Below are 13,396 nucleotides of genomic sequence, written 5' to 3'. Positions count from 1 at the left end.
ACAAGGAGATTATCTAAGGCCAGCCAAGTTAAGGACAATAAAAACTCATTTTAAGAATATTCAGAACAAAAGGAAACCTAATAATAGTATTTGTCCATTACTGAGGCGGGATACTTGGCTAGCAGGACCATTGCTCTGACCTAGTATGACCGGCCTTATCATAGAATATCAGGGTTAGAAGGGACCTCAGGAGGTCATCTAGTCCAACCCCCTGCTCAAAGCAGGACCAATCCCCAACTAAATCATCCCAGCCAGGGCTTTGTCAAGCCTGACCTTAAAAACTTCTATGGAAGGAGATTCCACCACCTCCCAGTCTACACCCCCTATCTGGCCTCCTGCATGTTCCCACCCCCCTTACTCCGGGGTGACTTGGGGAAGAACAGGTGTTACCTAGCAGCTCTGTTCTTGGGGAACCAGGGCGCAGTACCCAGACTGTCTGACTCATGAAAGACACCCCTCCTGCCTTATAGAATATTCAGGTTGGAAGAGACCTCAGGAAGTCATCAAGTCCAATCCCCTGCTCAAAGCAGGACCAACCCCAACTAAATCATCCCAGCCAGGGCTTTGTCAAGCCTGACCTTAAAAACCTCTAAGAATGGAGATTCCCCCACCTCCCTAGGTAACCCATTCCAGTGCTTCACCACCCTCCTAGTGAAATAGTGTTTCCTAATATCCAACCTAGACCTCCCCCACTGCAACTTGAGACAACTGCTTCTTGTTCTGCCTCTGCTTAAACCAAATCTGCATCAGAAGAAAGACTTACAAAAAGCAATGAAAAGGCAGTGTGAGACGCACCTAAACCTCTCTGGACAAGGATGACAGGATTCAGGAAACTCCCCGAGCCTTATTTGCATGGACAATGAGACAAGGAGGCATCTCTATTAGCATACAGAATGGAGAACAGAGATTTCAAGGCAAGAACTGCACAGAACTCTGGGACCAGGGAAGCACTGAATGATGGGGGATCTCTGCTCCAGATGTTAATGAACCCATACCTGCACACACCGAGCTCAGTAGTTATCAGACCAATTCTATTAATAAATCCTTTATTGGGATCCAAAATAGTGAAGCTCTCTAAGTGCATTGTGAGCTCCCACCAAGGAACACCGCCCATAGCCAGGAATGATCAGCTCCCCTGTCTAGCCTGAACAAAACAACTTTGGTAGTGTCCCTTGTTTACACATAAGCAAATCTAGCCTTCTCCCTTGAACCATTGTTGTTTCTCTACAAAAAAATCCTGCTCATGCTCAAGGAAGTGTTCTGATGCCTGGATCCAAAATCTGCATCCGTTCCATTGGGACTTTATGTTCTCCTGACTGATCATGCTGTGGGCTCTGCCTGTCCCCAGCACTACGGACCCTCACCTACCCACCACCACCTGGGACCCCGGATCGATTCACGCTTCATGGAGTGGTGAGAACTCAGTGTGGTCTCTCTCCCCCTACCTCGTGGGTGCTTTTTGGTTTCCTCATTTGCTCTGCAGCAGCGCTCCTCGTACCTAAGCTAAAAGATCCCTGCAGCACCCAAAAATCCTGAGGGGTTTGCTCATCAAGTGGGTCACTACCAGAACAATTGTAACGTGAAAGTGGGGGTAGAGACGTGCTGAACCAGAGACATATGAGGGTGACAGCTTGGAGGTGCTGTTTGACCCACTCTGCTGAGTCCAGGGACATATAAAGTGTCAGCTGGGGAGTGCTGATTAACCCGGTGCTCTCAGATGCGCTCTATTAGTGTGTGCATGGAGGAACCCAGCCCCAGGGAACCTGCGTCCTGCCGGATAGCTCCACTGGAAGGGAACTTGCAGCAGGGAGAAGTAGAGCTCTGTATGAGAACAAGTGATACAAGCAGGACATTGATAGAAGTACAGAACCCCGCCCCCCGCTCCGAAGAGTTACCCTAATAAATGAGCATACCCCAAAGCTGGTAACACAGGGGACATTCTGCTCCAGCACGTGACATGGGGGAGAGCTTTCCCTAGACTCTCAGGCTGAGTGGCTGCAAATGGCTCTGAGGACAAACTGCCCAGCCCTGAGGGGGCAGCAAGATGGCATCACACCGTAGCACCAGGCCTGTGCTGGGGTCAAGCCAGAGCCCACGCCACGGGCTGTACTGCGTGGACCACACCTGCCTCCGCCGGCCAAGTCCTGTCCTGTCCTTCGACAACACAAGTAGCGTGTGCTGAGCCAGTAATGGTCGGTACATTTGGGGGGGTGCGCATGTGCATGTCCCTCCACCTGCGTCCCTTTGTGTGGATCACGTGAGTGTGTCCCTCCCTGTCCACGTCCGTTCCTCCTCCATGTCCCTCTGCATGTATTTATCTGTGTGTGTGTCTCTCTCTCTCTTTGTGTATCCACTTGGGCGTCCCGCTCCATCTGTCCCCCTCCCTGTGGCCTGGTCTACACTGAAAAATGAGACTGACCTAAATCACTCTGGCCTGTGAAAAACGTCATGCCCTGAGCACCATCGTTAGGGCGATGAACCTCCCGTGTAGCCGTGGCTAAGCACAGGAAAGGAGTCTTCTAGCGACCTGGCTACAGCGACGCACAAACCCCTTCCGTCAGGGTCGGCACTTCAGCGCTACCGCGGCAGCCTGGCTGCGGTGCTGGGCAGGCAGCCGCAGCGTGGTGTGCGTGTCTGTCCCTCCGTCCGCTCAGGCCTCGGCTGCACCGTCCCAGGCGCCGCCCGAACGAGCCGCGCACTCCGGCCTGCACAGCCCCGGGCACCATTTCAGCTGGGTCAAAATGCCCCAGTCATCCCCCTGCCCCCGGAGGCCAGTGTGGTGGGGCAGGGCCACGATCCGCCCCCGCCACTGCTCGGGGGGGAACGTTCTGCAGCTTGCTCTGGCACAGCACGGCGCAACCCCAGCAGCTCCACCTGGAACAAAGCAGGCGGAGGGGGGACAGGATCCTTCCCCCACCCCCTGCATCCTCCCCTCCTCCCCCCGGAGTGGGTGCAATGGGCTGGTGCTGGGACCAGATCAGCTGTCTGCGCTGCCCCGTCTGTCTGTGTGGGCCAGGCTCAGAGGCTGGCAGGCTGAGCCTGCTGGTTCTCAGGGCACAGGAGCTGGGTTGGGGGAGACCAGGAAGGGATTGAACCCCAAAGCTGAGGCCATGCTGTGCCCCCTGCAGGGCTCCCCACCAGCACTGAGCCCATCACGCTACGGGAGGGTGACACGGATGACTGTACAGATGGGGGCAGGGCGGTCCCGTGCCATGAGGGGCGTTTAATAAATGCCCTTGGGGTATGAAACCAGGGAACCCACGTCTGTGCCAACACAGCCTAGCAGCCCAACCCGGAGTCCCCAACAGCCTCCACCTTCCCCCCCATGACAGAGCAACTACCTCTTCTTCCCCTCGCCCAGCCTGCTGCCAGGGGCTGTGGGTCACACCACCCACCCACAGGGCCCCTGGCATCGTGTCACAGGTGTGCTCGTTCTGGGGGTCTCTGGGCTACCCCCCCAGCCCATCATGCACTGGTGGGGCTGGGGCATCAATCAGGCGAGGAGACACTCACGACAGGGCAGGGAGGAGATGGGGTTTATTGTGGGTTCAGTATCTGTGCACGGGTTATACACGAGCTCTCTGCAGTCTAAGAACGGGGGAGGCCAGGCCGGGCGTCGCAGTCCCCCAGATTTCACCGGCTCAGGAGCTGAGCAGACGTGGCCCAGGAATGCGCTGCCCAGAGCATCTCGCTACGGGCGGCTCCTGTGCCCATGCGGGGGGACCTGGCTCCTATCTGGGGGAGGCTCCTGAAGCTGGGGTGGGGGAAGGGGGCTGGCTCCTGGGCTCCCATTGCTGGAAAGGGGGACCAAACCCCCATCTACCCACCATCCGCTCCTGGCCCTGGGGCACCTGGCCTGAAGCTCCCTTTGCCAGAAGTTCAAGTCCTCAATTCCCCATCCTGCCTACCCCCCAACGTCAACCTGGGAGCCCCTGGCCACCCTGGGCAGAACTCCCTGAAACAGCAGCCTCTTGAGAGCGAGTCCCCTCCCGCCACTGCCCTAGAGGCATCACCCCTTGCCCCTCTCATGTGGGGGTCACCAGCCTCCCAGCCTGGGTGCTGCATGTGGGCTCGTTCACTGGGTGCTGGAGGTGGTCCCAGCTCCAGTCTGCATTGAGGGATGCACCCTGTACCCCCACCTGGGCGCAGGACCGGTTCCTTCACCCCGGGCCTCGGCCTCAGCTCCTTGGCTCCCTCTGCAGTGGGGGCTGCCACCTGTGGGGGAAACACACACAATGGCCTCATACAGCAGACCCGGACCAGTGGGAAGAGGGGAGGGTGGAGCGTGACTAGGACAAGGCCTCCCTGGGGTCCATCACCCCCACCACCCGCCCCTGCCCTGTGCCCACCCCCCACTGGAGAAACGGCCCCCCTCTCTCCTGATCCGCTCACCCCGATTCCCGAGCCGGCTGGGACTCACCTGGAGAAGCTGAGAGCCCCAGAGTGCAGGGCCCGGGGAGAGAGGCTGGGCGCCGTGGCTGGTGTCCGCCCACGCTGGCCAGACTCCGTGGGAGGGAGGGAGAGTGGGCCAGGGCCATGGGAGCTGGAGCCCAACCCCCCTGAGACCACAGCAGTCTCTTCCCCTCCCCCCAACTCCCAGCAGCCTCTGCATTCCAAGGTGCCCCCACCTGCCCACACCATCGCCCCCCACATCAGCCCCTCTGTCCCCCATGCCCTGGTGTGTACATACAGAGGGGTGGGGAGGGGCATAGGGCCCGGCTCCCGAGGTCTCCTCCTGGGCCCTCTCTTGCTGTCTCTGGAAGAGGTGGGGGGAGTTACTTTGCATGCCAGGCCCCCTGCCCCGCTCTGAGGGCTCCCTTCCCTCACCCCACATCCTGTAGCTCTGCCATGCCCCCCCTCCCCCAGATTTGGGGCACCAGCCCAGGGAACTTAGGGCCCAGAGGGGGGATGGCACCCTGCACCCCAAACCTACAGATCACTGCACCCACTTGGCACCAGCCAGAGCCCTGAGGTCCCAGACATGGCCCCAGCCCTGCACCAGAGACCCCAGCCATGCTAAAGCAGAGGGTGGGGGGAGGGGGATCCCCCTCCCTGCTATTTCCTGACTTGTGCTCACCCCCCCCCCACCGTGTCTGTCCATCTCTCCCCTCCCCCCATGCGGCTGGGGGTCTCTCCCCCAATTCATCAAATTTTCTAGGGAATCTCCCCATCACCAGAGAGCCCAGTCCCCCCTGCTTCCCTCCCCAGCCCCCCAAGGAATCTGCTGAACCCCCCCTGCTTCCCTACTCAGCCCCCCAATGAACCCCGTGCACCACAGGGAGCCCCCCCCGTTTCCCTTCCCAACCCTCCCAAGGAACCCCCAGCACCCCAGGGACACCCCCCCCCCCCGGGCTCTTCCACCCCAAGCCAGCACCTACCTCTCACTTTTCAATCGTTTCCTCCGAGGCCTGAAAGCAGAGACATGCCGATAAGAGGGGTGCGGGGGTTGAGTCCAGCCAGGGACATGTCTCCCTGTGGGGGATGGTGCGCAGGGTATGGAACCCCCACCCCCAGGGTCCTGGGGCTGGGACCCCGACTGAGCTCTGGTGGGGCTCAGGGCCAGTCTGGGAACCAACAGCGAGTCCCTGAGGGGGGGCTGAATGAACAGGGCAGCTGCCCTCTACACCCACAGGCCACCTTCCCCCCCACTAGCCACAACCCACCCCCAGCACATGCATCGGCCCCCTCTCCCTCACACAGGCACTGGCCCCCACTGGCCACACCATCCCCCCCCGACAGAGAATCATAGAAGATCTGGATTGGAAGGGGCCTCAGGAGGTCACCTAGTCCAACCCCCTGCTCAAAGCAGGCACCAGCCACGTGCCTCTACCCCCCCACAAGCTGCACCCCCCCCCCGCCATCTATCTGTGTTTCACCTGTGCTTGTACCCGGCCACAGGGCCCCCCTCACCTGCACGCACCGGCCGCGCCCCCCCACCTGCACGCGCCGGCCATGCCCCCCCCCTCACCTGCAAGCTCTGGCCATACCCCCCCACACCTGCATGCGCCGGCCGCGCCCCCCCACCTGCACGCGCCGGCCGCACCCCCCCCCCACCTGCACACGCCGGCCATGCGCTCCCCCTCACCTGCAAGCACTGGCCATACCCCCCCCACCTGCATGCGCCGGCTGTGCCCCCCCACCTGCACGCGCTGGCCATACCCCCCCACCTGCACGCGCTGGCCACGCGCCCCCCCTCACCTGCATGTGCCGGCCATGCCCCCCTCACCTGCATGCGCAGCGGCTGTGCTCTGTGAACCTCATCTCCTCCTGCTGACTCTTCCCCTGGATCGGGCTGAGGCGGACGACCTGGCGGGAGGATGCAGCTCACTGGTACCCTGTCGCCCAGCCTGCCCCGGGCCGGTGCTCAGCTGCCCAAACTCAGTTCTCCTGGGCAGCAGCAAGGCCAAGTACTGGCCAGGCTGGGGGGGCTACCAGGGACAGGGAGCTTGTGGGGGAAGTGCCCCAAGGAGTCTGCCCACGGCCCCTAGGCCCTACCATCATACAGAGAATACATACAGTAACTCCGCACTTAAAGTCCTCCAGGTCAACGTTGTTTCGTTACTGATCAGTTAGGGAACAGGCTCGTTTACAGTTGTGCAATGGTCATTTGGCAGCCGCCTGCTTTGGCCACTGCTTGCAGAAAGAGCAGCCCCTTGGAGCGAGCTGGTGGGGGGCTTGGAACCAGGGTGGGCCAGCAACCCCCGCATCAGCTCCCCGCTCCCCTAAGTTCCCTGTGCGCAATTGCTGGGCAGTTCAGCTGTCCCTCCCCGCACTGCCGTGTGCTGCTCCTGCCCTTGGCCTGGGAGCCGCTCCGGGAGCCTCCGGCTTGCTGTGCAGAGGTGGGGGGAAGAGGGGTACTAATGTCAGGGTGTCCCCCTCCGCCCCTCCTGTACTCATCTCCATAGAGCAGTGGAGGGGGGAACGAGGGACACAGTCACAACAGGGCTCAGGAGGGAGGGAGCTTGCAGGCAGCAGCTGCTGTCTCAACTTGCTGATCTACTTAAAAGGGCAATGTACTTAGAGTGCGGCCAGCGTCCTTAAAGGGGCAATGCCATCTCTCTCTCTCACGCAGGGTGTCTGTCTCTCTCTGCCATGCCGTCTCCCGCCCCTCCATTTGTGCCCCCTTGTAGCATGTGAGGATCCATTAACAACAATGTGTTAACCCTGGAGGGCTCAGCCGAGTTAGTGGTAAGCTAAATGCCCAAATAAATGTGTGTTAGTCTCGAAGGTGCCTCAAGGACGCCTCATTGTTTTTATTTAGCAGGAAGGCATTCCTGGGAACTATCCCACCCTCTGACTTCAGCACTGCACCCAAGCTTCACAGTCATCCTTGCTGTGTACAGGATTAAATTGTTTGTTTAAAACTTATACTGTGTATATGTGTGTGTATATATATAGAGAGAGAAAGTGTCTTTTTTTCTAGCAAAAAAATTTCCCTGGTACCTAACCCCCCCCATTTACATTAATCCTTATGGGGAAATTGGATTTGCTTAACATCATTTTGCTTAAAGTAGCATTTTTCAGGAGGATAACTACAGCGTTAAGCGAGGAGTTACTGTCCCATGCTAGGGCACCAGCAGCCTGTAGAACTCACTGCCACAAGGTCTCAGCCAGGCCAAGAGCCGAGCAGGATCCTGAGCTGGCCAGACGTGCCTCTGGACCAGGGAACAGCCGGTTACACTCCACAGGGCCAGAGGGCGAGCCGCCCCCATCCCCGCCCTTCATCCCTGGCCAGATTATTCCAGAGTTAACCACCAGGGGGCTCTGTGCACCTTCCCCCAAGGCAGCTGGGACTAGTCACTGCAGGAGGCCAGATACCGGGCTAGATGGGCCTGGCAGAGCCAAGGTCTTCTGTCCTGTCAGCACTGGGTGCCAGCACTTCCCCTGTGGCTGGGAGAGCCATGGCAGGAGCACAGGGGGCCATTTGCCAGCCGCAGCCCTACACAGGACAGGGCCGGAGTCCGGGGGTCCGAGTGCCCCCCACCCCCAGGCCCACCTGCATGGCCACGGGGCGGGTCTCCACAGCGACGCACTCCAGGTCCTCGTCGCCGCAGCAGCCCACGCAGCGCCGCAGCGGGACACAGGACGGCTTGAACACGTGCTCAGCCTCTTGCGGGAACTCGCCCAGCACGTCCACCAGGGTCTCCAGGGCACGGCAGTAACTGCGGCTCCACACCTCCTCGAAGGGGACCACTGCGGGGAGCGGGGGGTTACCAGCACTGGGCTGCAACTCAGCCTTCCCCCACTGAGCCACAGGACCCCACTCCCACCTCCCACTCGCCCTCAGCCCCTCCTCAACCCCCCCCACTGCCCTGTCCTCCCCCAGCCCCTCCTCAAAATCCCCCACCGCTGCCCTGTCCTCCCCCAGCCCCTCCTCAAAACCCCACAGCACTGACCTGTCCTCCTCCAGCCCCTCCTCGACCCTGAGTCCCCTGCCCCTCCCAAAAACCTTGCACAGCTCTTTCTCCACCGTCCCCTCTGCTGCCCCAGCCTTGCTGCCCCCCCAGGGCACTCTGAGTGTGGGGGCAGCAGAGCTGGGACCAGGCAGGGAGCCAAGAGCTGCAGCCGAGGGGCTGGGACACTCACCTGCTGCCGTCTGGCCCAGTGAGGGCGCCACCTGCAACACAGAGACCGGTTAGAAACCAGCACCCCAAAGCAGCCCTATTCCTGCCCCTCCCCCAGCCACCCCTAGCTCTGGCCTCCCAGTCACTGCCCCAGCCCCCAGTCATCCCCCCCCCCCGCATTACAGCCACCCCCAGCTCCAGGCCCCAGTCCCAGTCCCTGCCCCTAGCTCCGCCTCACCACAGTGACCCCAGTGCCTGCCCCTCCCTCCCCCCAGTCCCTAGCTCCCCCTCACCACAGTCAGCTCCAGTCCCTCTGTCTCCCTAGCCCCAGCCCCTAGCTTCCCCCAGCAACCCCCAGCTCCAGCCCTCCAGTCCCTGCCCCCCAGTCCCTAGCTCACCCTCACCATAGTGACTCCCAGTCCCTGCCCCTCCCTCCCCCCAGTCCCTAGCTCCCCCTCATCACAGCCACCCCCAGCTCGGGCCCCCCAGTCCCTGCACCTAGCTCACCGCTTACCACAGCCCCCAGCTCTAGCCGAGTGGCTCCCAAACTTTAACAACCTGTGAACCCCTTTCACTAAAAGGTCAAGTCTCACGAACCCCCTCCTAAAAATGCATATCTCCAGGGATTTTCTCCTTTATCATTTATAAATGATAAAAGCCGTAACCTTGGAAATATAAAATGTGTTTTTATGACATGCTTATTACACACTATTTATTACTAATTCTTATTTATCATGACAGTGTTTTTATTACATTATGAAAATGGCAACACTCTTCCAAGATCTCACGTTCGTAGCTTGTATCACTTTGAGTAAGCCTGTTATAAGCCAAGACTCCTACATGTCATCAGGGAGTATCAGATGTGAAACAGCAGGAAGGGATTTAAGAAGCCAACTCAAAGGGTTCCTCCAACACAAGCATTCAGGTCCTGAGCAGTCCAGGCAAACAACGCACATTACAACAAAGCTCAGACTTGTTCTTCATAATAATTTTAAAAACAGCAAAAAAATATCCACCTCCCTTTCCATTTCTTATAAGGAGTCTAAATCTGCTCCGAGTGATAGAGATGCTTGCTTTGATCTGCTTAGCTCCTGGAAGTCCAGGGGCTCCTTCACACCCTAGTTATCCCACCTTCCAGCTCTGGAGGGGGGCAAGCAGAGGTCTGCCCCTCTCCATCACTAGATGTTGCCCCAGGGGTCAGAGTTAAGGCTGCTGGTCCCTTAGGTCCCTGTGTCCTGGCTCCTGCCATGGGATGTGGGGGGGAAGGGGCATGTATGGCTTCTGCCCCACCCCTCCCAGCTGCAGCCCCAGGCTCTGTCACTAGCAGAGCAAGCTGCAGCTGCAGAGAAGCCCTGGGAGAGGGGACAGGCCAAGGGAGCAGCACCCAGAGGGGTCATGGTGAAAACTTGGGGGCCTGCTGTTCCCAGTCAGCCACCAGAGGGCGCCCCAGCTCCATGAGAGCAGGTGGGTGCCCAGCCTGGGGCCTTGGGGGTCACCCAGAGCAGCGGGCATACCCTGAAGCTCCTGACTTGGGGCTCTGGGTTCTAACCCCAGACCAGGCGGCCCCAGCTGCCTCTTCCCAGAGGGCCTGATTCCTAAAAACAGGGCTTCCAGGCCTATCCCGCTGTGCCAAAGAGCAGCCGTCTCTGGGGTGGGTGGGGGGCGAAGGAGGTGGCAGCAACAGATTAGGACAAGAAGTGAGGAAGAATCTGGGGTTTGGAGATTAGCAGAGTGGGAATGGGGCAGATGACTGGGGCTACACCCCACCCTCTCCATCACAAGCACCTCACCCACTCCCCCTCCCCTCTCAAACACCCCACCCTCCCACACACACCATCCACTCCCCCTCCCCTCACACCACACAACCCTCCCTATCACAAACACTCCACCCTCCCACACACACAATCCATTCCCCCCCAACACCACACCACCCTCTCCCTCCCAAACACACAACCTCTTCCCCCTGCCCCCATATCATCCCCCACTCCCCATCCCATCATCCCAGCCACACCACCCACTCCCCCTCCCCAATACCACCCCTCGCCCCCCACTCATCTCTCCCCCTCACACGCCGCATCCCACCACCCATTCCCCCCGCCCCCCCCACACCTTCCCTCGCTCCAAGGGCCAGGGGAGCTTTAATGATCTCAATGTACTCATCTCGTCCCGCCGGGGGGGGGGGGGGGGTCACGACTGGCGGCGCTATAACCCAGACCAGTGGCTGGAGGGGGCGAGGTCTTTTGAGTCTCCGAAGCATCCCGGTGGCTCGCCGGGGGGAAGGGGACGCGGGTCTAAAGGCAGACGGGCTGCGGTCGGGGGGAGGGGGGCATCTGAGCATCTGCCCCAGAGCCCGGACTTATGGGGGAGGGGGGAGCCGCTCGACTGAACCCGCGGGGCATCGGGCTTTGGGGGGGGGGCGGGGTACCACACACGTCCCGCACCTCCGGGAGTGGGGGCTCAGGGCCAGCGCCGGGAGCGCAGGGAAGGGGGGACACGGGGGTGCCGTCCGGGCTGGTGTAGCTGGAGCTGGAAGCCCCGGGGTAGGGACGCGCCACAAGCAGGGCGGCTGGAGCAGGCTGCTGGGGGGGACTGGATGGGGGCGGCTGGAGCAGGCTGTGGGAACGGGGCTGGATCGGGGCGGGGGGGCTGCAGCAGGCTTTTGGGAGGGGGCTGGAGCAGGCTGCGGGGAGGGGGCTGGATCCTGGGGGTCTGGTGCAGGCTGTGGGGAGGGGGCTGGATGCGGGGGGTCTGGAGCAGGCTGCGGGGAGGGGGCTGGATCCTGGGGGTCTGGTGCAGGCTGTGGGGAGGGGGCTGGATCGGGTGTGTGTGTGTGGGAGGGGGGGGGCTGCAGCAGGCTTTCGGGAGGGGGCTGGATGCGGGGGGTCTGGAGCAGGCTGTGGGAGGGGGCTGGATGCGGGGGGTCTGGAGCAGGCTGCGGGGTGGGGGCTGGATCCTGGGGGTCTGGTGCAGGCTGTGGGAAGGGGGCTGGATGCGGGGGGTCTGGAGCAGGCTGCGGGGAGGGGGCTGGATCGGGTGTGGGGGGGGGGGCTGCAGCAGGCTTTCGGGAGGGGGCTGGATCCGGAGGGTCTGGAGCAGGCTGCGGGGAGGGCTCCTCTGCCTGCGGGACCGTGTCCCACGGAGCCGGGCTGGGCGCGACCCCCGAGCAAGGCCTGGCTCAGCAGCGCGGCGGGATAATGGCCTCAGGGGCGACCCCAAGCGGAGGGGCCTTGGCTCCATGTACCCGGGGAACCGCGGCCACTTCAAACCAGGTCCGCCCAGTCTCCAGCGGGCTCAGCCCGGCCCGGCTCCGAGCCGGGACCTAGGGGGCTGGGCACCGGCCGCGCCCCCCGCCGCGGGGCAGCCGGTGCCCGGTGAGCAGAGCGCAGCTGGCCAGGCTGGGAAAGGCCGGGGCCGCCCGCTCCCCTCCGACCCAGCCGCTGGCAGGAAGCAGGGGGGAGCCGAGCCGGGCACAAACCGGCCCGGGGCAGGGCGCTGCACCCCAGCTCCGCTATCCAGCCCTCCGGGCGCGGTGCCTGGCCCGGAGCGCTGGGCACAGGGCTGCGCCGCTCCCGGCGGGCGCCCCGTCCACCCAGGGCAGCAGGCGGGCCGAGCCCACCCCGCAGCCCTTACCTGGCAGCGGGCTCCCCAACACAGCAGGGCGGCCGCCAGCAGCCACCGGCTTCCCGGCCCCATCCCGGGGGCGGCTGCGGGGGAGCAGGGCAGAGCGCTGTGGCCCGGCCCGGCCCGGCCCGGCCCGGAGTTTCTGCCCCCGGGCGCGCCGCGAGCTCCGCCTGCAGCCCGGACCGGAGCCCGGCAGCGTCTGACGCTGGGACTGGGCTGAGCCGCGGGCTCCGGGCTGGGGTGGGGGGAGCGATGGGCAGAGACAGGAACCAAGGAGGTTCCAGAGGGAGGATCCAGCCCCAGAACCGGACCTGCGCTCCCGCCCCAGCCGCCAGGAAGGGGGAACCGGGGAGGGGTTATTTCCAATATAACCCCCTCATTTCCCCCCCAGCGCCCCATGCATTGCCCCCAGCCCCCCTCCCCTTGCACCACCCCATCCCCCATGCATCACCCCCAGCGCCCCATGCATCACCCCAGCGCTCCCACCCCCTGCATCACCCAGCCCCCATGTATAACGCCCAGCGCCCCTTCCTCCTCCATCACCCCAGCCCGCCATGTACCCCCAGCGCCCCCTCTCCCTGCATCACCCAGCCCCCCCATGTACAACTCCCAGCGCCCCCCTCCTTGCAACACCCCCAGCCCCGCCTGCACCACCCCGCCCCCTGCATCACCCAGCCCCCATGTATAACCCCCAGCCCCCCCTTCACTAGGAAGCCCCCTTCTGGAGCCCCTGGAATAGATCCCCAGCTCTCTCTCCCTCCCGCCCCATGCTCCTCCTGCCCGCAGGCCACTCCGGGCCCCCCGCACACAGCCCCGGACCCCCCACCTCCCGATTCCCGGGGAACCTCGTAAAGGGGCAACTGGTGGGGGAGAGAAAGAGCAAAGTTGGTGGCGAGCGAGCGCTGGAAAGTGGGTCCCGCAGGCTGCCCATGGCCCGAGCCAGGGGGTCCCCTGCTGGGGACAGCAGGCCAGGGGCGCTCCCGACCTCTTAAAGTGGCATCTGCTCCCAAGGTGGAGGCAGGGGGTTGAGTGGGGAAAGGTGCAGGGTTTGCCCTCTGCCTCCCCCTCGCCACGCCCAGGTGGGAGCTGGAGGGTCCGTGACTCAGTCAGGGGCTAACAGGGGGTGGGGACGCTTCCACGAGGCAAGGCAGGGAGCATGTGGGGGGCTCAGCAGGGTGCAGTCACTGCTTACACCAATGCCCCTGTGCAGG

At 62.4% G+C, this 13,396-nt stretch overlaps 1 protein-coding gene across 1 annotated transcript; it reads right to left on the bottom strand.

Annotated features, from left to right (window-relative positions):
• Positions 1-3,520: 3,520 nt before the first annotated feature.
• LOC125629104 (snake venom vascular endothelial growth factor toxin ICPP-like) lies at positions 3,521-12,402 on the bottom strand. The gene is made up of 7 exons (XM_048834392.2): positions 12,195-12,402; positions 8,587-8,617; positions 7,997-8,193; positions 6,227-6,306; positions 5,379-5,408; positions 4,691-4,756; positions 3,521-4,215 (listed from the first exon to the last, which is right to left on the bottom strand). The coding sequence occupies exons 1-7, from the start codon at positions 12,255-12,257 to the stop codon at positions 4,179-4,181; spliced, it is 504 nt and encodes a 167-aa protein (XP_048690349.1). The 5' UTR covers positions 12,258-12,402; the 3' UTR covers positions 3,521-4,178.
• Positions 12,403-13,396: the final 994 nt, after the last annotated feature.

This window comes from Caretta caretta, chromosome 23 (assembly GCF_965140235.1).
Source record: "Caretta caretta isolate rCarCar2 chromosome 23, rCarCar1.hap1, whole genome shotgun sequence".
Classification (NCBI taxonomy): Eukaryota; Metazoa; Chordata; order Testudines; family Cheloniidae; genus Caretta; species Caretta caretta.
This window is presented reverse-complemented; position numbering and strand designations above follow the sequence as displayed.

Bases quoted from the DNA above. Each gene is read 5' to 3' on its own strand.
- LOC125629104 (XM_048834392.2), bottom strand. From the start codon at position 12,257: ATGGGGCCGGGAAGCCGGTGGCTGCTGGCGGCCGCCCTGCTGTGTTGG. The intron at 8,194-8,586 runs GTGAGTGTCCCA...CGCTCCCCGCAG, and splicing joins ACTGGGCCAGACGGCAGCAG to TGGTCCCCTTCGAGGAGGTG. The intron at 6,307-7,996 runs GTGGGCCTGGGG...TCCTCCCGCCAG, and splicing joins CCCGCCCCGTGGCCATGCAG to GTCGTCCGCCTCAGCCCGAT.